We start from the raw sequence: 23,951 nt of genomic DNA, 5'->3' as shown, positions 1-23,951 counted from the left end.
GACTTAGGCCGTGTGTCCACCAAAGCATTTTTATCTAGCTGAAAACAGCTGGCAATCTTCTGAAAATGCCTAGCTCTGAATATAAAAATGTTGTCACAATGTAAAGTTCTTTTTCTGGCGCTTGTATTGAATGAAGAGACCTATGTGGGTTCATGAGATTGATGAGTGATGGTTGGTCAGTGTGATATTCGTCCCGCCCCTCCTCTACTGTGATTGGACGGCTGGGTAAAAAGTGAGTAAGCATCTACATTTTACCCAGAGTTGGACATTTAAACTCTGCAACCAAAGAAAAGACATGAAATAGACGCTCAGCTCCTTGTCACGCTGCTGCCGATTTTATATTTGCTGCTCTCATTGAAAACAATTAGGTGGAAAAAAATGCTGGCCTTAGGGGAAAAAACACTTTGTCTTATTGCCCACTGTTTTATGATTAATGTGAATTTGGATATACTTTTTTCGCCAACTATATAGTGTGGAAGTATGCATATTTGGATGCAGCCTTACTCCATAATCATTAAATCAGTCATGAGTTAAGTAATATCCAATAGCGTGGTCCTTAGCGTTGATTCTTATAAATGAGGTTCATCGGGATGTAAAGCTTCTGTAATTCTGACACACACACTATATTGACAAGGTTCAGTGACCATTACATCATTTAAGAGACTCAAATGTGCATATGATCCCGTTCTGCTGCTGAAAATCGTTCGATTCTCAGCTGTGTTTGTTGATATTGGGGTTGAACAAACCGTAATAAATATTGTGTATTTGTGATAGTTTTTGTCTCCCATGGGTGTGATATTGGGAGATGTGTGTACATACAACCTCATGGAGCCCAAATGGATGGCCAAACTGCACGTGTGTGTGTGTAAACTTTCACATTTGTATTTGTGGCAGAGAAAATGGGAGGAGAAAGGAGTGTTTGTTTATTGTAGAAACAAACAGTAAAGTAAAGCGTTGAACTCTCGTGCAATGGGTAAACTTTTAGGTCATGCGTGGGTTTCATAGGTCATTTGTAAATGTGAGAGAATGGTGTAATGGAAGGAATGTATGGCTCATATTCAATGCAGATACATGTCCCTTCCTTCCTTCCTTTTTTTTCTTTGTCCCTGGTCTTTTATATAGAGAACAGAGCATGACGATCAAGCTTTCTATGTTTTGGAGGCTCCACATGTTCCTCTGAGTCAAAACACCTCTATGCATCAAACACCAGATCCTACAAACTAAACAGTGTTGTTCCATCAACACTTCAGAATGGATGTTTTGATGAATAAAATCAGTCATCCCAATTTGTAAATTGTTGAGAGAAACTCCCACCCACGGCGCATGGGAAACTGTATCTTGTGCGTGCATTTAAATTAATCACGGAGTTCAATATTGCCACCATATTTTATGCATTTTTTTTTAAAAGAATTTGCTTCCATTCATCAGATGAGAACTGCATCTGTTACTAGCACTTTTTCATTTCAAGATTATTGTGACAATGTGGCAGTAGAGCTGCGGTGGTGCATTGATATATACTGTGCGATGTTAGAATTGTGTCAGCCGGTAGATATTTTGCTGCATCATTAATACTGCTGTAGATATACAGCTATCAGTGTGCAAGACTGTTTTGCATTATTTACACATGATAGTGACAAAGAAACAATGAATAGTGCAAAAATACAGAGCTCGATGTGTCCAAAACAGGCTAAGATGACAGAGAGCTTGTTATTTAAAGGTGTCAGGCACAAGGATAAAATAAAGTTTGTTGTTTATAGTGTCACTACTTGCCGTATTCATTTATAATTCAATGCATGCGCAGCCACACGTGTATATTGGCTATTTTACAACGGCTTCAAATGTGCAGGAAATATTCACTCATAATTTAGTGTCAGAACTATCTTTATAATTTATCTTGATCATTTCTGACTAACAAATATATGCATATTATAATGCATATTTTTGGATGATCCAATCAATTTTATATTTTACTAATAAAATTCACATGTATTTGATTACTTTCTCTTTTTATTTGAAACTTGGAGGCAACCACGATTTTAATCATTTATTTGCCAGCCCCTATGTGGTTTTAGATGGATTTTGGATTATCCATTAAATTAAATATTTTACAAATAATCAAATGAAAAAGATACATTTTATTTTCTCTTGGAACTTGGAGGCAACCACAATTTTAGTCATTTATTTGCCAGCCCCGGGGTTTGGATAGATTTTAGATGTTCCAATATATACAATATTTTGCTAATAAAATGCACCTGTGTTTCATTTGATTATTTTCTCTTTTTATTTGGAACTTGGAGGCAACCACAATTCTGGTCATTTATTTGCCAGCCCCTTTGTGGTTTGGATAGATTTCAGTGCTTTTTATAAGCAACTTTGGGTGCTTCCAGAGTAAAGTCCTCTTTTTTGGGGGAGATCTTGGCCCCCCATAACACTATACATTGTAAATCAGTGCAAACCACACATATTGTGTTATCAAGTTCAATACCTTTATTTGTCCCCCAGTGGGGCAATTAGTTTCACAGCATAGGAGCACACAAACTTACAAACACAAATACACATAATATGATTAAAAAAAAACATAAAAAAACATAATACACATTCTGATCAAATTCAATAATGTGTAAGCTACCTTCCCCTCCTGGCATTTAGGAGAGAGACAGCAGACAGCAGTTATTATTTATCTGTTTAGTGTATTTCTCTTTTCCTCACATGTTTCTGCCTTGCCCTGCATCTCCCTATTTAAATGGCCCAATTTAGTGTTTTATCAATGCGTATGCTACAATACATCAGATCAGAGAAAAATACTTAAATGATTTTCGTATCTTAGGGGATACAGAAAAGGACAGTGAGTGAGTGGGTAAAAAATCTGGGAAAATATTGGGAGAGGATCCATGCAAATACTATTGATATAAAAACTCTGGAATTGACTAAATATCTCGGCTATTAGAAGGCCCACTGACCTTGAGGTATGTATGTTAAATATATATAGCCTAAAATAAAAATGAATGAAATGGTTGTTCCGTAGTAATGCTGGGAAAATATTAAATAAATAAATAAAGTACTGAGATGATTATGCCCTTTTAAAGGTTAAGTTATTCTCTTACCTTCATTATCAATAAACAGCTGAATGCAACAGGCCTTTATATGGTTGTTGTTTTGTTTTTTGGTTAGGGAAGGCATTTGTAGGGCTATGGGTCTTTTTCATACCAGGTTGCTTGTTGCTGATACATTTCAAAGTAATTTGCCCTCACGTGAAGTATATTGACGCAGAGGGTCTGTAAAACATGATTTCAGCAAGGGTGAACTCCACACTGCTGTCGAATTCCCCATGGTTTACCCGGAGGAACTCACTGAGTCATAAAAAGGTGACCAGCAGAGGGAAGTATTCTACTGCTTCCACTCAATCACCTCACATTCTGTCACACACAGACTGTCGTACCTGAAAATCAATTTATGAAATGGAAACAGGTACAACTGTTAATAAATTATGATAAAGTCATATATTATTAATGACTGCATCGAGTGAAGCAAAGCACTGACTGCAAACCTCAGCGTTACTTCCGCAAATTCCCTCAAAGTCTTGAGTGTTGGCTTGTTAATGAAAGTAGCTGGTCGTAGACACAAAATAGACATTTGGGGGTGAAATAAGTTGTTCCCGACAACCTTTTATATCACATATGATAATATCACGTTGATATCTTCCGGTTTATCGTGTAAAAGATATTAAGCATGTATTTTTTTTATCGTTTCTGTGAATTTAATCCTCCCCTCAGAGTTAACTTTGCGCAATGGCGATTTAATCAGTGTTGCCAGATCTCACTCGGGAAAACGGGCAACTTGGTCTCAGAAAACACAATACAGTATGTGCATCATGTTGCTGCTCATTTACATAAAGTTGTGCTCTTCTTGTTGGATCTTTTTCACAGACTGTGATGCCGTATTTCCACGGTTAACATCTGTTAATATATAAAGGGCTTGCTATTAATGTGTACTCATTTGTTGATTGATTTGTTGTCAATAAATATACCATACAGAGGAGCTGGCAGAGAACAGACGCGATTCCCGACTCTTCTTTATTTCCTGTATTTTCAGTAATTTGTCTGCTGGGTCTCCGGAGGCGGGGCCTGCAACATTAACTTTTTTTTTTTTTGCTCATATTTAACTTTTTTTTGTGGTTTTCCAAAGTAGCCACTTAGCATTTTCACTGGCCACAATTTTGACATCGATAACGTGGGTAAAAACTGCCATCTGACTGTACATGAATATTCATAAAAACCGGCATTTTGACAGTATTTTGTGTGTATTTGACTGTTTAAATGCAATAAGCAGCTTTATGCATGCACTTGTGAGCACAAAGAGAATGCTCGTAATTTTACTCGACCACATCGAAATTCAAGTCATGTAACCAACCATATACATCTGGAGCAAATTAAATGAATGAGTGAGGGGAGAAGAGTCCATAACTCGCTGTCGGAGAGATGAGATAGCAAGAAAGCGCAGATGGTCTCATGTATCGTGTATCTTGCGGAAAAAGAGTATTGGAAGCGTTTCAGGTACTTCAGTCTCAATCAAAAAATCTATATGTTTTATTTACTATGTTTGGGGAGTAGTGGCACATCTTTCTCTCTCCTGACCACTGTGATCAAGCTCTCATTATTTATTTAGCCTATTTTTCCTCTTTTGGAAACTCATAGAAAGGCTATTGTGGATTTTATCTTTTGTTATTGGATGAAATGGGAATGCAAAAAGTAAGATTACCCAACTATGATGACTTCCGGTCAGAATCCCTGACATGTGGGGAACATGTTCCCTTCACTCGCGCCACTGGAAATCGCCAACTCTCACTGAAAATAACTGATGTCCAAATTGCTTTGTCTCTGCAAGTCGCTGTCAGTTTGTCGCCCCTATATGAGACAACATGGGAAACAAACTAACTGATTAATAAAGATGTTATGTAGAGTGTGCCTTGAATAGTAGATGGGTATCTCTATGCACTAGCAAACCCCTCAAAATGTGATTGTAATCTGGAAATAAGACCCACAAAAACTGTAGACAACAATTAAGCAAGAACAAGCACAGAGTCGCTTATTATAAGCGGACATGGCAACAATGAACTAAATCCTCCTACAATAGTGTAGGCCACGCCCTTTTCTGACGTCACCTGATTCGGATCTCTCCTCGCGCTTGTATCAGCTACACTAGAACAGTTCAGGTTGTGGCAGCAGTGCCTGAAGTGCGCCAAACCACGGAATTGTTGCCATATTCTGGAGAATCAGTCCGTTTTCAAGGGAAAAAAATAGTCCGGAACGGATTTCTGGTCCTTTGAAACATCTTCAGCACCCAACAAAAATAATCTGATAATCCTCACACTCCCAAACTGAGGGAACAGACCGGGACCGTTGGGACTTATAGGACATATTCTGGTTACTACGGCGCAAAACAAAGTACAGAATCTTGTTAAAGTATTGTGGAGCAAACGGAACGGATGCATTAAACGCCCCGTTATTCAGGGTTCACTGCTATTGCGCTTCTGTTTTGAGGGGGTTGAGCAGCCGCACTGGATTCAACGCTTGGGATGCGGGATCCCTGAACTTGTCTGCTTCTTATCCGCCTCGTCGAGCGGACTTTTCATCCGCAGAATCAGATTCGATCAGCATCTTACGCGGGCTTTGGATGTGATCTCGATTCCTGGCTGTGCTTAACTCTTCATTGAATGCAGTTTTACTAACAGTTGACTTTCTGTCGTATAGTGAAAGGGTGGACAGAAGTGGATTGTGTTGAAGTTGCATGAATCAACGGATCGCTCTTTGCAGATCGCAATATCAGATCGGATATTTGACGCAAGGCGTGAGGCGCGATGGCAATGTTGGCGACTTTTTGGATTGTCCTGTTGACAATCGCTTTAAACGCTCCAGGTAAGTCCATGAGCTCCACTGAAGGATGTGTGTCAGTCAAATATGCGCTATTGTCATTTAGTGAGTCCGGCATCTATAAAATACTATGCGGTTCAACTGTTTAAAGTTAGACTAAACATCTCTGGTGATACATTGTTGCCAGAATTAAGATAAATGGACTCGAACTGAACGCATGAAAACATGAGATACAGGCAGATGGCGATAGTGATGCTGCGCTAGAATATGTGTTCTGCTAATTGTGACTTATTGAAGAGCTGCAGGGAATATAAAGGAACAAAAATATGTTCATTTTCAAATTAGTTTAAGAGATAAAGGATATTCATGTTTACACTAGTGATAGTTTATTTAGTAGTCTTTGTTCGACAATATCGTTTGACGCCAGATGTCAAATGAGTGGCATGGATAGAGACGGATCAAGTAACCCAGAGCGATGAATCATTCAAATTACAATTTGATGATAAATACGCACCTCTTGGTATAACATTATTCAGACTGTAAAAATAATCAGTTTTATTATTTTTTTCTTACAAAACAGTTGTGTTTTAATATTATCAAGCTTTTCCTGGGGGTGAAAACATCATTTGTATCAAACAATTTTGACTTCCTCTCAGGCATCCTTATTTGTCATCATTGATCCATAATGTACACTTTGAAAAAGCATCAATCTCAAGTGAACTAGTACAAATTGAGTAGTTGTGACAGAATATATAGTTGCAAACAAAGATATTAACAATGACTTAGTTTTTTTTTTATATATTTGCAATTAGTTATTAATATGCTTGCAATTAATATGCTTCATAATGTTCTAAGGTGCAACGGCTTTCGTTCTAGTCAAGTATGAGTTGGAATTAGTTTACTTTCCTTTGGCTGTCAGATTAAAGCACTTGCTTTGTCCGTGAGTGATATATGGGTGTGACCCCTCTGTGAACATCGTAGAAGCCGCCCTCCCTCGGTCATCCTCTGTACCTGAACTTACTTCCTGTAAAATGAATAGATCACATGGAATGACATAATAACCTTTAATTCAAACATACAGTTTCCCTTTAAAAGCATCCCTTTCCCTTATCAGCGATTAATTTGCATTCCCCAGAGACTCTGACAGTACTACTATTGGCCCAGCATTAGGTGTCTTTTAATAAACTGCTCTTGAGAGTATATTTTCCAATCAATACTGCACTGCTGACCTCTAATGTTGTAAACAAACTGTCTGATGTATTGGTTGGTCGTAGAGCGCTTTTCCGGCCTGCCCCTAGTGGCTCTGTAGAAGAAGCTAAGCCAGTCAAAACAGCTGTTCAGGGTCAACTGAGTGAAAGGCTTATGTGATAATAACCCTTGCACCTCCTTTCACCGGGTGATTCTTCCCTTTATCATCTCGCTTTTCCACTCTTCAGTGAAGAAGACATCCCTGCATCCTTGATTATACCATTCAAAAACAAATAGTTCAAGGATATTCTGCTGCTCTTTGTAGTGATCGAATGCTTCACTAATAGTTTTGCAAGACTCAAAGAATGCCTAGATCTTACCACAAGGAGTTGATTTTATCGCTAAGCTTCGTGTAATATATGGCACCTTGTACAGTTGCAAATATCTTCGCTCAAATAGCTTGAACATGTTGCTTTTGGCGTGACTCCAGAAACGGAACAGTCTTGTTTGAACCACACGCTGACCAAATGTGTGTGTGCCTGTAAGTCTGCTTTCAGATTCAGGTCCTGTGGACTTTTTTTTTGTCATGTGATGTAATAAAACCAAACGACTCGTGTGGCAAGATGATGCAGGAACTAGGAGTAAAATTGTCGATGTGACACACTGTAACAAGAGTCAGCATTTTGAGCATTTGTTCCTGTGGGTAAGGGATGAATAAAGAATTAATTGGCTTGCGTTTCTCACCATTAGCAAGGACTGGTAACTTAATGGAGCAAAATATTTAACTTCCTTGACAGTAATGATATGCATAGAACGATTAATTTTTTTTCCAGGGTATAATTTAAGACTTCAAAGTCATAAGATATAATAAAAAACGGTGGGAGAGGTTATGAGAGCATAGAAAAGTCGCAAAGATCCGTTCAGACAAGATCCTTGAGAAAACAAACCCAAGCATTCTCTGTTGACAAGACACCTTGGAAATCTAATGATATACACAACCCGGGCGTTGCGAACACATCCCTCTTTGTTCACCTCTGTTCTGTGTTTACTAGACACTTGCCATGCAATTAACAGCTGGAATGGGGGGGTCTTCGAAGACATCTGGTTATTGTTTCTCTTTCTGAAGCGAAGCAATCACTCAGCATAAATCAAATCTACGTGAACATGTTCGTGTCAGAGCCGGATACTTCACGTGCAGCTACACGTACAGCGGAATACTTAGCGGTGCTGTGAAACCGAGTCAAATAATGAAGTGTAATGAATTATATGGATGCGGTTCTGCTTGCTGTTATTTGACGCCCAAGGCTCTCCCATTGAAAAGCATGGGCTGAAGTGTCGTAAATTATAATGTTATCTGCTCTGAGATTCACGCCCCCTTTTTTTGCCAAGTTGGAACCCGCCAGGCTAATCTATTAATAGGGCAATTTGCAGCCTGTTGGTTGTAATGCGGCCCGAGGAATCTCTCGGGTGTTCTGATCTATTGATAATGTCTGAAATGGCTCGACGTTAGTCTAGATGAATCAAAAGATTGATGTTTTCTTAACCTCAATGGTTTTTATGAATTTCTTGTGAAATTGTGGTGGTCAACCGTGCTTGGATACCAAGATTCTTCAAAAATATTTTCTTTTGTGTTCCGCAGAATGATCAGAATGAAAAAAGTCCAAATTTACTAACCCATGTCATTCCAAAACTCTATGGTTTTACAGGTTTGGAATGACATAAGGGTGAGTAAATGATGGCAGAATGATCTTTTTTGAACTAACTATCCCTTTTAGTTCATTCATAGGGGCTCTTCCATTTTACCGGGGTGGTTTTCCTCAAGGAACACATACAATTCCTGCATTCTGTCATAAAGCGTGTACAGTGAATTTCAACAACACATGTTGGGCTGTGATACAACATATCTGTGCAGTTAATTCTCCTCGTTCATGTAAAAACACAACGGATGGATAACTCTTTCTTTGTGGCTAAAATTTATTCAGCAATGCAAAGGATGAAAGAAGAGTAGAGGAACGGGATGCGCTGTTTGATAGTGATTACATGACTTCTAGCTCTCCCTATAGAGTTAAACAGATGCTAGATGGATAATTTCTCCTAACCTCCAGTGTTTGGCAAACCATCACTGACCTGTAAATCGTCATTTCCTCCTGTGATACCTTTTTTAGCAATACTTATTTTTTTCTATTAACGGAATGGAAAACTTTTTAAAGCTTCAGAAAAAAAAGCATACATCATAGTTTTGCTCAATTTAAGGAGTATTTCATGGAGGAGCTCTAATCTATACCCTAATTATTTGAGCCCACCACAAACATCAATTTTACTAAGAGGGCTGTTTCAAGGTGAACTACCTAGGAAAGTGGTTTGCGTGTACGTGTCGGAATCAGTCGAGTTAATCTGGGGTAGGAAATGGCTGAATGCCCAAAATGCTTTTTCACCCGTTTCTTAAGCACTTTCAGCGACTGCATGTACAATATGAAAGGTGCTTTATCAATGAAATGTGGGTTGCACTTTATTTTTACAGTATGTGTACTTGTACATACTTGCCTAAAAATGAAGTGGGTAATATAAGGCGCAGGGTTTAATTTGGGGTTTAGGAGTAGGTTCAAGGTGAGTACCTAGTTATTATACAGTTATTGTAATTAGTATAATAAGTACATCTTATGTACATTGGGAACGGGACTGTAAAATAAAGTGCTTTGGTATATAAAATATAGATGTCTCTACTTTTTGTATGACTGATCTACAAATGGCAATTTTTAACACATCAATCAGTTGAAGTGCTGAAATGTTGATTAACTGATTCAATCATCATTTTCTTTTCTAGTGTGTTAGTTTGTTTTTCTTCAAAAATAAGAATGATTTGTGATAGCAGTCAAAAAGTAGAGTCATTTCTTTATTTATTTTTATTGTCTTTGAAATGATGTGTGCAGATGAAATGTTAATAATTAGACAAACTATGAATAGAGCGAAAAATGAATAGGGTCAATTCTGATTTTTTTTAGGTCGGCTTAATATTTTACTAACCAGAATGTCACAGAATGGAAAAAATACCCAGTTGGCCTTGTTACCCATGAGTCCTCCTCTTTTCGCAGAGAGCGACAGCTGATTCTGTGCGTTCTGCTCTTTGATCACAAAGTCTTGCCTGATTTGTGTAGAGATGATCCTGTGGTTCATGTAAAAGATCAGGATTATTTTCCTGGCTGGAGGAATCGTGTTTGAAGTGGTTCAATCAAGAGAGAGAAGAAGAACATCTTGTGATATCCCCCCACCCTGCGTGTTTTGATTATCCCATTGACTGTGAAAGCCATGTTTGAGTGGCGTTTTTAATTTGTGAGTTTTGCCAACACTCTCTAAATTGCTACGATGAGCAATATCAGATCGCCCAGGGTCTTTCACGGATGTGCACTGGAAAGATTACGAATTCTCAAAAGAGTTCAGCGAGGGGGAAATATACGTTGTTTGCTGCGAAAGCTCGGCTCCCTTTCACTTCAAATGGCTTTACTCTTTTCTTTATGTGCAATGACAGGAATTTGGTCATTCACTTTGAGGTCAAAAGGTGAGCCTATTAATGTCAGCCCTCTTTGAAGGTCTAAGTGATATACAAGCTGTTGTGACCCCCCATAATAGATGGTTTAGCTGGCAAACAAGTGTGTGTGGGTGTAAAACCATCACTTGTTCCACTCCACCCATGAGAAACTGGGGTAAAGTCAGACAGATGGTTAACAGTCCTCAATTGTATTTCCAAATGTGTTGAAAATCTGTTTTATTCCCAAATAAAGTGTTCATTACTTTTGCATTAGGTTACTCGCCTTGACATGAGTCCCACACCGGTTTAAACCATTTTCAATTCACATCAGAATATATTATTACATAAGCGGGAACTGAAACCGCTTTGGTGAAGGGACCTGATTCTAGCAGTTGCAGTCACGCTTTGATGGCGTTTCACACTTTTAACCGCTTTTCTTTGACGGCGTTTAACAATGCGTTGCATTAAAAAGCCAGTTTCTGTTTATTGATTTCATCTGTCAGTGTGCGCATTCATTGAACTGGAGTTTAGTCATGCATTTTAAATGAGCTAAGATGTTAGTTTGTGTTCTGTTTTATTCATTTATTTTTCAAAGAAGGATTGTGCTATTTCTCCCACTGAACTTGATTTCATATGCTTTATGCAAAGTGTTTTTGTATTGTATTTCGCTTAAAGTGGCCTTGTTCAGTATTAAACATTTTCTTTCACAATCCTGAATACTGAAATCTAGTCATCAAATGCATCAGTTTGCTCTATTCAAATTCTGCAGACTTGGCAAAGACACTGGCTCTGTTCCAAAACCTTTATGGGCATGATTTTAAGGTATCCTAACATGAAGCCTGTTCCAAAATGTAATTATGTTACTGTTTTTTTTTTATAGCTAAAATGCAGCAATCCCATAATGCATTCTGACCAGCTCAGTTAAAAAAACAAATCCAATATGGCACATCAAATTCATTCAATATTGAAACATCTCTTTAAAAATGTGGTTACCTTTTTACACAAAGCAGTGCTGCACTTATAAACGGGCATTATACTGATATAAAGAAAAACAAGTAATACCATCAAGTCCAGAATAGAGATCGACCAAAATAAAATGAAAAACTGGCAGATTTTTGCCCTAAACACATAATCCGCAACCGTCCGGTTCCGATTTATGGCTGATCGACCAGTGCATCTCTTGTTAGCAATTAATTAACGCCAAACTCTGTTGAAATCAATTGTGAATCGAGTCTCTTGTGCACTTTGCTACAATTTATGACGAAACAAAGTTGACTATTTAGAGCGGCCTTAAGTACGTCACATTAGAAAGCAGCTTCCTATGTAGACAGCAAGGCAGCTCACTAGGTTTTGGAATCGAGCCATTTTTATTGGTGTCTGGGTAAATATAGCTTTTAATTACTGTAGTGTAAAACAAAGGGAGGTGAGATTTGCAGGTGAGGTTAGCGTGTACCCGTCACCATCAAGCAGAAGTGATCTATGGGGTCTGCCCAGTCATTCTTGAAATTAACAGCGTAGAAAGCTATGAACATGAACCATCCACAGCGGTGCTTAAGATGAAATGGACTGTGCCAAAACAGCAGCAGCATACTCAATCCGCTCGATTCACAAATGTCTCGCAAAAAACACTGAAAATCAAAATACGTCACATTAGTTGGCTGTTGTAGTTGCGTTGATGGGTACTCGCCACCAGTCCGTCATTAAAATGATGAGGACATGGTCGCAAAGTTGAGATTTTACGCGAGTATACATGAAAAGTTTCAGGAGTGAGTGACACTTTCAGGTTCTTCAAGTACATTGAAAAAGAGCTGTTTTAAATTAGAGCTTCATACACATTGAGCTGGAAATTATCAATAATTTCTGGGCGTGAAGTTGCTCACCCTGTTTTCATAAACTAGTTGTATGTCATTATTGATAGATCAGGGCCATGATTTGGCAAAATTATGACTTTGTTTATGGACCCTGGTCATCATTATAATATTTAAGGCCTTTGAAACGATATGAAAGTAAAAACATGCATCGTTCTTTATGTATTTTTTTCAGTTTCATTTTAATGTTTTAAAAGCATTTATTAGTCTAATTAAGTACTTGCATTGATCACTAAACGCTGCTTGTCTGAGGAACCCGGAAGCACAGTTGCTTGTTGCGGCATCATGATGATTTCATCTATAAGCCGGGCCCCCCTACGCCTCACTTCCTTTCTCATTGCTCTTTAATTGTCTTCGCTGTATTGTGCGTTCTGGGGATGCGGGAGGCTGGGACAGGTCTGTGTGGTATGTTCACTCATATAGATCATTGCCTTTCAGGCTGGTTAAAGCGATTTTCTCAACTCCAAATCCCCATCTTAGTTGGATTAAACATTTTGGGGGAATGAACACTTCCAATGATGGATGAGCATCAACCACAAAAATGCAATTATTCTGAATGTGAATTTGTCTATAGCTCTGAAATGTAATCCAAGTAATAACTTGGCACCATGCAAACTTGATTCTGCGAAATTTGAATAATTTAGCTTTCAGCCACCTTCGGTTCTGTTTACCCAGGAGGCTTGTTGCTTATTGGTGCTTACTGTGTGAAAGACTTGCTGTGGACATTCTGGTATAGGGGTTTACTTCGAGTAGTTGCTCTCCTGTTCCATTTTGTAATATTTATTGAATAAAAATGTAAAATACTTTGGCCAAAAAACACTTTTTTTGATTGTTAGCTATATTCAGTTGTTTACAATTGGCTTGTTCACTGTTAAATTGACCTCAATGCTCTACAGTTTTATGTATGTGTGCTGTTTGGCTTTTTGCATGTGCCATAGGCCTACTTGGAAGACAGGGGTGTGTTCTTATTTGAAGTGGATCTTTTGAAAACCAAAAGCCAGATGAAGCAGGGTCATAAAAGCGGACGTTGATCAGAAGCAGGTGTTTCCCAAAGGATCATGGAGCTTGTATGGGTGAAAAACCTGTAGAACTCATCAGGCAAACCTCAATAAGTGCGGCGTAACCCCAAGAGGTCACATGTAGGCCAGAAGAAGTCTTTCAGTCTGTTTGTCTGTCCTCCTTAGAGAGAAATAGTCGTAACTGTCTGACAGTGACACATGGCACAGCGTTTGGCGGGGGATGCTCACCGGATGGAGTTCTGCTGTGAAAGTGATTATACAGACATTTGGGTTGGATGGTTAAACATTAGCATGCAGATGAGAGCTCCATCCAATTCCCTTGGAGGTCTATTTTGTACTGGGTGATGCGTGGAAAGCTGCCCCGAGCTAAGAAAGAACAGTGAGAATGACAGCCAAATAGTAGTACTAGGATGAATTTACCTCATGGACCACTGCTAGCAACCCCTGCAGACTGCTAAAGCAGCATTTGAGACGCTGGTTGGAACTCCAATGTTGTGCGCAGTGGGGATTTTAATGCAAGCACAATTAATTTGTGTACCTTATTAATATGGGTTTGTGTCATAATATTCAAGAGGTTTGTTTTTCATCACAAAAACCCTCATCTTATTCCCTAACCTGCCATAATACAGTTTAACCAAATGCCGTCTTTGCTTGTGAAGCGTCATTGCCATTCTTTTAACCACAAAATGCGTATAAATGAGGCTCATTGTAGAATGTATATTTTGTATATTATAAAAACCGAATTGCCTAAAACATTTCATTGCTCTTTCATGTACATACACACACACACACACACACACACACACACACACACACACACACACACACACACACACACACACACACACACACACACACACACACAAACCTTTATATATTGAAAAAGTTGTTATATTCCCTTATAAATATACTTTTAATGCAGCATTTACTTGTAGCAACACAGCTTAAGATATTAAGACTTGTTTTCATAGATTGTATTTTGTCTTACTGCATTGGCACATTTGAGCTTGTTTAGTTTTAAAATGAAAAAAAAAGTCAGTCAGCAAGACAAAAACCATTCACATTAAAGATAACATTATGTGAATGTAAATATATAATCTAAATAAACGTTTCATTGCTCAAGTATATTTAGGAAGTTATAACCTTTATCCATTATTAAAAGACTCAAATGAGCGATTCCATGCCGTTGCAGTAAATTGCACCAGATTATGGTAGTCTGCAGTAGGAGTGTGCGGTATACCTTTTATTTAGAGATTTTATTTTACGATAACGATATATATCACGATATGGTTATTTTATCTAATTTATGTTGTTAAAAATAAGAAAATAAGCAAATTACAAAAAAAAAGGGCCAAAAATAGGAATTAAACAAATTACGTTTTTCAGGTACAATATGTTTATTTAACAGTTAGAAATGTGTACAGAAATTTTAAAACAGATTTAAAAATAAAATCTTGCATAGCATTCACTGTATGTTATTTTCACATTAATGACACAGAGCAGCAGATATATTAGGCTGCTGTCACTTTAAGACCAAATGCATGGATTCATTATACTGATACACATCTGGTTTACACCCTACTGTTTACCTTTGAGACTGTGGTGGCAAACACAATTCTATCACTGAATAAGAGACACAGATTTCCAATTGTCTTTGAGGTTTATTTTCTTGCGAGAAAGACCAGCAGTCGTACACACACAGAGTGTGACCATGAGAGGAGGGCATCCTTCCTTCCTTTATAGTCTTGACACCCAGAATGTTATCTTTCTAGGCCAATGATGGTATTTTCAACCATACATGGAACATTCTTAGACTTGTTCATAATATTTAATCCTTGAGCGGAGGCCCTCCTGTCACGTCCCAACACTCCATATTAGAATATAACACTCCGTACAATTCCATATTAGAATAAGTGTTTTACTGTCATATGATGGTCACACACATCTTAGGGATACAATATCTTCCACAAGACATAACTGGCTGTGTTTACATGAATACTCCACGCATTTTGACATAATTGAATGTGTATTCGACAATTCAAGCGCAATAAGACGTGAAATCTGAATTTGTGATCACATGCTGAGAGATGCGGCTTTCTGTGCACCACATTGAGTTCTTTTTTCACTGCTTATTGTGTTTAATAACACTTTTAATAACACTGAGCACGTCCAAAATTCGCGATCGCATTCTGAGAGAGGCAGCTTTCTGTGCGCACACTTTGTGTGTATCAGTTTTGCAGAGTTTTTTTTAGCAGTGTCGAGTTCCTTTTCAGGAAATTGCAATTATAACTCAGCACACCTTGCTCTTTATATTTTCATTCATGCATTTCATCACTCTGAAGTGTCAATAGTGCTATATATTTACTTACCGTGATATTTACTTACCGCAATACCGTAGTAATGATATCGTCATACCTCCCATTCCTAATCTGCAGCATCCTCCGCATACAACCGGCCTGCGAGATGGGGAATTGCTATCTGCATGCCTCGTGCATTAGTATGTGATTTGCATGTTTTGCATTTGCAAATATACAACACTGGCTTTTTTGTCCACCCATAATTCTCCCTAAGTTTCCTGGTGATGCATAAAGGGTTTTACTTAAAGTGTTTTCTCTTTGTAATGCAAATGCTTAATATGTCACATTCGCAGGACTCTCGCCACTGTGTTTTTTTTGGCCGAGTCTGTTGTGCACATTTAGGTGGAGCTGTGCGGCTCTGTCTGGATGCGGCGTAGCCTCTCGCTGGTGAATTAAACATGAGTGAGAGCTCCTGATCTAAATAATGGAGTGGATGTGACAAGCGCGGAGTGTTTCTCCACTGCACAGCTGACTGCACAAATAACACTAAAAACAGAGTAAGTGCTAAATTAACACACACACGCGCGCACACGCACAAGCTCTCCCTCCCTCCTCTTTCTCTTTGTTTGTGGAGGGTCTTTAGGTAGGGCTGCATGAAGTGTGTTAATGGGAGTGGGTTTTTAGCATCAGGTTGACCTGAAAGTGACTCTGCGCCGGGAACTTTTAGCCTCGGCATCCCTAGAAGGAGGGTGCATGATGTCTCAGCGCAGAACGTATCTGTCTGCGTGCACCTGCGACCGTCTCTGTGCGTATGCATGCGGCGCGGGTACACACACTTGTTTTCCAGGTCCCTGATCACACGAACCTCTCCCTCCCATCCGTCCAAATGGAGTTCTTGTTTTATCTGCAAAGCGCAGGTGCAATTTTCTGCTTCAAACCCCTGAAAATCCTGTTCTGTTCCGAGCCGAAATGCCTGAATCAGCCGACTAAAGAAAAAGGAAATCAATAAATGGGAGCCGATCTTGCTTGTGTTGTTCTGATTTGGTATTAATCTGATTTAGCGATTCTCATCTCGATTTAGAGATTAAATAGTTAAGCCCACCCATCCTCCCACCCTTGGTTTTCCACTCACTGAACAGATACTTCAGCTGTATTACTGCAGTGTTTTCCCCTCCTCCCTCGCTTGGCTTCTCTTGTTTTCTCTGCTTTTTCTTGCAGAATTTCAAGAATTGGCTTCCGTTCAAATTTTGTGTATGAATTTGAATTGAATAGGCCACAGGATGATGAATTAGAACGACAGAAAAATTAATTACAATTTTAACAGTCACACAATGGAGGAATTTCATTAGTCCGGTTAATTCTCACTAATTATGCCTTTTGATTCCCTGATATGTATACTATAGGAGACCACTAGTGAAAATTCTTCTCTCTCTTCTTTTTAAGTACCTTTCATATATTACAAATCATATTACTATCATAACATGCAGAATCTTAAATATTAAAAAAATGTAGTAAAAAATAAATAACATTTTTATCTGACACTTTTTGATTATTTCCAGGTTTTAATCAGATATTCAGTTTAGCATTCTTGTTTGCTACCTCAATTAAAAATTTTCAAGTTCTGGAATTAAACGTGAATTATCAATACATTCTCAATTCAGTTCTGAATGGTTCACAATCCCGGGTGTGTCATCCATGGATCAGCTCATTAGGATTCGTCATTTACCAGTAAATGAAATCCTCTCAGAGGTCAGTGTTAATAATCCCTCCATTTCTGTCGCTGTCATATCTCTCTCTGCATGAACGTCTGAACTTTGCTCAAACTCATGGACTTCCCAAGTTTTGACAGTATGGGGTGCCAGGCCGCCCACGGCTAATAAATGACTAATCTAGGCTACTGCATCCACTATTGTTAACATCTGAAAAAAAAAAAAAAAATCATATTCTCAGAAAACATTTTGTTTCATGTCTTAAATTATTTAGTCATACTGCATGAAGAGCAAACAATTGGTTATATATTATAAAAAATTCAAGTTAACTTAAATTGCACCAAAGTTTACATTATTTTGTTAAATATGCCTATAGATACTTACTAAAACATACTTACATACTTAAACTAAAACTGAGGATGTGGTTTTTAAATATCATCTCTATGATTAGGCCACATTTGGAAGCAGATTATATCCTGCTTTATATCACTTTCAAACATGATACACTTTCAATGCCAGGTTTAAAAGAACTAAACAGTAATCCTTTTTATAACATAGCTTATGTTTTAATTTGATTGAAACATGATATTGTAGATTGACGCTTCAGTTTAATGTATTTGACATTTAATGAAATGATTCTAATATATTATTCATAATTATATAACGTAGTATTGTATCAGTGCTTTCCTATAATAAATATATTTCTAGTGTAGGAGAGCTTTATAGCTGTCAATCAAAAGCCTATATAATGGTTTATGTTGAGTCTTTATCAAGTCTTCCACTTCACAGGCTCTATTTGAGATAAACCAGTGAGGGCTCTGCCGAGAGGCATCCAGCAGGGGTAATGGTGTCACGCTAGAGAAGTGGGGCGGTTAGTCAGAGCACTGATCTGGGATTGAGCGATTGGATAATTCCAGGCCTTCCGTTAAAATCCTGTGTATGCCTGTGAAATAAAATATATCAGATTCTCACACATGTACGCACACACACCGGCCCCTCGGACTGAACAAGTCAATTTACTACAGGCAGCTGGGCTGATGTGCCTCCATTAAAAGAGACATGCACTGGCGATTACTGGCCTGTGTAAAAGCGTCAGTCAGGGGAATAGAGAGAAGGAATTCTGTGAATATGGCTGCTGTTTTCCTGCCTTTTCTGTCTCTAAGGGGACAACAAATCTACAGATTCTGTATTGGAAGAATGTGTGAGTGTGTATGTTTGTGTGTGTGTGTGTTATCTGGAAATATAAGTTTGGGTAAAGAAAATGCAAGGATTGCGGTTGCTTAGAAGATCTAAAGTTGCATATTCAAGTCGCAATTACGTTGTAATGAATTGCACTGTTAGACAGACAGAGCATGACCATAGACAAAAAAGGTGTTTGTTGGACAAAATTGTCTTCTTTCTAGTTATAGGTAGTTGTTTTATATTCCAGATTGTGGACTAGGGCTGCTACAAACGATTATTTTGATAATCGATTAATCTAAAGATTAGTGTACCGATTAATCGATTATTCCGCCGATTAATCAGTGGGCTTTGGTCGGTTATCCAAATTTTGCAATTAAGTAAAATATTGAGTTTATACCCATTTTCAACTAATAAATAAAACAAGGAAATCACTTCAGCTTTTGGAAATTTATTTTTAATGAATTTCGAGCCAACTGAATAGACCAATCTCCTTCAGGTTCTTTCCACCTCAGAAGTCATCATTAGCCAAACTGCTACAATGAGTGGTAGTGTGCATTTATTACGTCTGGGAATTGTAACAATAACTTTTTAATAAGAGTAAAACTATGAATATGTAATCTTGTGCATGCTTTTTGAAAAATGCTATTATGGTCATTGAATGGCTTTCCTGCGGTAAAACTAAGGTTTTGTGACATTGTTTGCAAGCTGATTTATTGACGTCTTTCTGCTGTTGAAACTCTGATTAAGTGATTACATTAGAGATGATTTATTTCAGTAAAGTTGTACTGTATCTTTCAAGATGATTTTTTGCTGTTCATTGAGTGAACTTCATTCATGTTTATTTCGTGCTGTAATAGTTGAAAAGAAGAAAAGAGTCGATCGTTCACATGCCGCTTGACCTCAGGCGCTACAGCGATCTGTCAAGCCACATTAAAGAGCGCCAAAACCACATGTATTGTTTGAATTCTGTAGTAAAATTGACAGAATTTAAAAGCTGAGTCTTTGTTTTATATCAAAAGTAACCTGCTCTGCTTTATCTGTCGGTGCTTTGTCTGTGTCCTCTTTGCTCTGCATTGTATCTTTCACTTCATGAGAAAATGGATGTGTGGCTTGAGTGTCAATTGTGTGAGTTTGAATGAATGAGAGTTTTTGGCCCTGAATACGACAGCATTCTTTTTAAGTCAACTTAAACTTTCACGCATTTAATGGGTTCGGCTCATTTGCACTCCGAATCGTTGTGTCTTCTATTGGATTGGTTCCGGGACGGCTGCATTACAGTATACAGCACCCCACTGGTCAAACCGCATTATTGCAGGCCCTTCAAATAGGTCATATGAGATTAAAGGACTATTCGACAACAAAAATATTTCTAAACAATTTTGTATTGTTGATAATGTCGACTAATCGTTTCAGCCGTACTGTGGACTTGTTAGGGGTTCAGGCCATGCTTCAAAGCAACACTATAGTTGTAGTAGGTAAGGAAGGGGGAATGGGTCTGCTTTAGAAAAAGAAAAAAGTTTAGTTATCCTGCCTGACAGTGTGCGTCCGCTCACACTGCATCCTGCTAAGACTCTACACTCACTCAAGCGAACACTCGGCAAGACATACCCAAGATCAATACCTTCTCAGCTATCTCCAGCGGTTCTGAAATCCCAAACTAGCTGCTGATTGAGATATAAAATTTGAAGGCGAGCAAATTTTCTTTTCTATAATCACTATGACCAAAGGTCCAGATCCCTTTTTCATTGAAAGGCTGTCTTTTTGCATTACTTGCTCTGAGATGTAGTAAACTTTCCATTCATGCTTAAATTGTTCTGATTGGCTGGACAGGTAGAGGTATAGACAGAGTTGCAGAGTGAAAGATAAATCAAGAGATGGCTTGCTGCTTTGGCATTGATCCTGTGCTGGCCTGGCAGGCTCTGATGCCAGAGTAACTAATGTAGTCTGATATTGATTCGCCAGTTTCAGGCATGGCTGCACAGCTCCATGTCACTTCTTCATTTAAAGAGGGAAAAATTCGGCCCAAATGCACCCACACATCTGTCACCATCCTAGCACTTTGTGTTTCACGTGTCTGTGGGTAGTGGGTTCACATCGCATTTCACCTTATTGTGTAAGTGTGGGGTTTAGTACAGGTGCCATTGTAGCTCTGTAAAAAAAAGAAAAAGAAAAAGGGAATTGTCTTGCTTCCTTCTAAGGGAACTTCTGAATATTCTGTTCAGGCATTATGATTGCCACAATCTTGGAATAGACTGAAGACATGTTCCGCAGCACAGATCTTTGCCTCAACACAGTCATTTAACCCTGACCTGCCCTAGGCAGTTCTTACTCCTGTCCCAGGGGGATCTTTGTCCCCGAGTGCATTATAAAACCTGCCGCCTCACCTGTGATTAAATCACCTGAGTGCCACCTGCGACAGGGTGTGGTTCCTTTCTCTCACAATAATAGTGCATGTCCCCTGGTGTCTCAGACAACAGTGTGTATTGACATCAAAAGTCATGAAATCTGATCTTGTGGATCATTTTATTGCAAGGTGAATGTGTGATGTAGCTAAATGCCCAAAGTAAAAGTAAGGTGCATTCATCTCAATGCTAGAGTCACATTAACTCACGTTCATTTAGAATATTTGTAATCGACATCATGAACGTGTGTGGGTTAAATGTGCAGTGTAATATGCGGTCACGGTTACATGCATCAGTGGTGGGCTATGTCTGGTAAATCTGGTTGTATGTAGTTGTCAAGGCTGTAGCAATAGCCGGTAACCCAGAAGGTTGCTGGATCAGTCTCCTCACATCGTTTGTGCCCATGAACAAGGCACTAAACTTCTTTGCTCTGTGAAGATTGTCCCTTGACTGATTCCAGGTGCAGGTAAAATTGTGTAAAAATTGTGAAACAAACTCAGAATTTGTGACGACAGAACCTCCACATTCATGCTTGTATCTAAACAGGTGGAGGATTGACTATCCTAGAGCCGGCAGGTATGGTTCCTTTCCCTGAGGATATGCCAAAGACACAATACCCTCCCTCCTCCAGAACCCTTTCACCTCATTCTCACAGTGGATCCACCCTTACCCCTCCCTTCGCACCTTCGGAGAGCCTATGTGCCAGGAGAGCTGAATGGGAGGATAATCTCTGGCTCGTTTTTTGAGGCGTAGTGCGGTTGGTTTAGCTATGGCATCAGGCAGTATGGGAGCCACACAAATCTGTGGAGCCAGTTAACGTGGGGAGCCAAGTCCTTGTTGTGCTTCAGTCAGTGCCAAGAGTTATATCTGACTAGGGAGAAGGAAGGGCATGTATTCATACAAGCTAAATAATCCACCTCCCAACGACATGCACATAGTCAGAGACAATGTAGCACCCTGTGATGCCCACTGAAGTGTGGCTTCTACTTCTATTCTCCCATCAGGCTCCTTGGAGGTTATGAAGATTTAGATGCAAAGTTTCCCCTGCCATGAAGAGCTGGTGCTGCCACTGTTCACCACTCTCCAAATACAAACAATTAATTTGCTCTCTCACTGCTGCCGTTTGTCTACCCACAGTTGATGGACCGGACTGTTAATTGTTCTGTTTTTTCTGCTAAGAGCCTAGCACTCAGGAAGGGGCAATTCAAATCTCAAGATGAAAATAAAACAAAAAAGAAACTCTATATAGTAGAGATGCACTGATTTTCACGTGATCGGCCATGACAGGCCACCGGCCGGTCAGTCTGACATATACCGATTTTATGCTGGTCAAATGCACTTGGGCGCCGCATGATTAACATAACATTATGATTAACGCACATGTAGGAAACCTTGTGAATTACGGTTTCACACCGCAAGCGTGAGCAGCGCGTATTTTTTTGGCCGTGCATGTTAATCAATGAGTGCGTTCACACCTGGAGCAGGAGCAGCTCCTGAGTGTCAAGCAGTAGCGTCGCGTGAGCAGCAGTGAAGAAAAATGTAATCGAAAAACGGTTAAAATCAGTATCGCCAGGTCAAACTCTCAGAAAACGGAATCGGCCTAGAAAATTGTAATCAGTGCATCTCTACTATACTGTACCCTGTACTGTTCCTATTACTGCAAAACCACACCAAGGTATTGGATGTTACCCATACATGCTGGCAAGTTCTGAGGTGTACTGTAAAATGGCTTAAAGCTAAACGTTTCCTTTGTTAATTCATTGAAAATGGATTGGGGGGAGGGGTGATTTACATGCCTGATCTGCTGAGGATGTACTATGGGGTTCTAGGGGAGTGTTATACCTCTTAATGACTCCCCTGTCCAGAGGTGACTGCAGTTCACTCTTAGATGTCTTCTTGGCCGGAGCCATGTTTCCTGACCAGCAAGGGGCTTCTGGCTAGATGAACTGTTTAAAGAAAAAAATATGTTCGTTCCTTTTTTTCCACTGTCATAAATCTTTTTAAAGTCTTTCCCCTTGTTTATTCTCTGGGGTGTATAGACCCCAAAACCCCTTAAAGCTCCCTCAACAAACACTTGACTATGACTATGTCACATGTTTAACCCTCAGGGGTCTGAGGTGTTTTCTGGGTCCTGGAGGTGTTCTGACATGCTCTAACATTTGTGCTTATTTCTGTTACTTGTGACATTTTCATGACTAAAGTATTATTACACTGCATTCAGCACAAACTCTGCTACAATAATATGTCAGCAGCATGTATGTAAAAGTTTGTAGTTTTGAGATAATAACATTTATGCGTGGTTTGTGAAAATGACCCAAAAAAAAGTCACTGAAATAATGTCATGAAAGACAAACTAATTATTTCGTCGCAAGGCTTTTGAAAATTGTATCACGTAGCCTAGAATATTTGCTCCAAAACTATGTGAAAATCATCCTGAATACTCATTCAGATAAGACAATATATTGATTTAAAATTTGTATGACATGTTTTGTGTAAGAAAGCTTTATGCGAGGAGGCGTTAACCACCATGAATATTGAGTGTTTCACACCTGAGAAAAGACAAAGGCCCTCCCATAATGGCCCTATTAGGAGCTCTCAGGCACTATCATTACATTACCTTGCACAAAGAATGAGGAGATTTAAAAAAAAATGGCTTTTTGATTGTTTGAATTTATTTACAACACAACATCATCCAAAGATACACAACAAATGGCAAAAAGCACATTATTTAACACACTGAACTAAAGACAGAGACTTAACCAGTCACACACCTTTCCTTTCCTGAAACATAGTGCATACCTGTCATATCCAAGGTGTTTGATTTTTCACTTTACCTCCTCATGCTCATGTTGAAGTCAGCAGGACGGGTAGCTACCTAAAAAAATATATA

The 23,951-nt window shown here is 38.9% G+C and overlaps 1 protein-coding gene across 13 annotated transcripts in view; it reads left to right on the top strand.

Moving 5' to 3' along the window:
• The first annotated feature begins 5,143 nt into the window (after nucleotides 1-5,143).
• nectin1b (nectin cell adhesion molecule 1b) overlaps nucleotides 5,144-23,951 on the top strand; it is a 252,864-nt gene continuing 234,056 nt past the window's right edge. For 10 of the 13 annotated variants that reach the window (XM_079621254.1, XM_079621251.1, XM_079621245.1 and 7 more), the window contains exon 1: nucleotides 5,179-5,915. In XM_079621254.1, coding sequence (XP_079477380.1) covers nucleotides 5,858-5,915 — 58 coding nt within the window. In that variant the 5' untranslated portion in view covers nucleotides 5,179-5,857. Of the gene's footprint in view, nucleotides 5,916-23,951 lie in introns of all 13 variants that reach the window. The other 3 variants (XM_079621250.1, XM_079621247.1, XM_079621246.1) reach the window with 3 other exon arrangements.

The sequence above is a fragment of the Phoxinus phoxinus genome, assembly GCF_949152265.1.
Source record: "Phoxinus phoxinus genome assembly, chromosome: 8".
In the NCBI taxonomy this organism is placed as follows: domain Eukaryota; kingdom Metazoa; phylum Chordata; class Actinopteri; order Cypriniformes; family Leuciscidae; genus Phoxinus; species Phoxinus phoxinus.
Note: the sequence above shows the minus strand (reverse complement) of the source record. Positions and strands in the feature narration are given on the sequence as shown.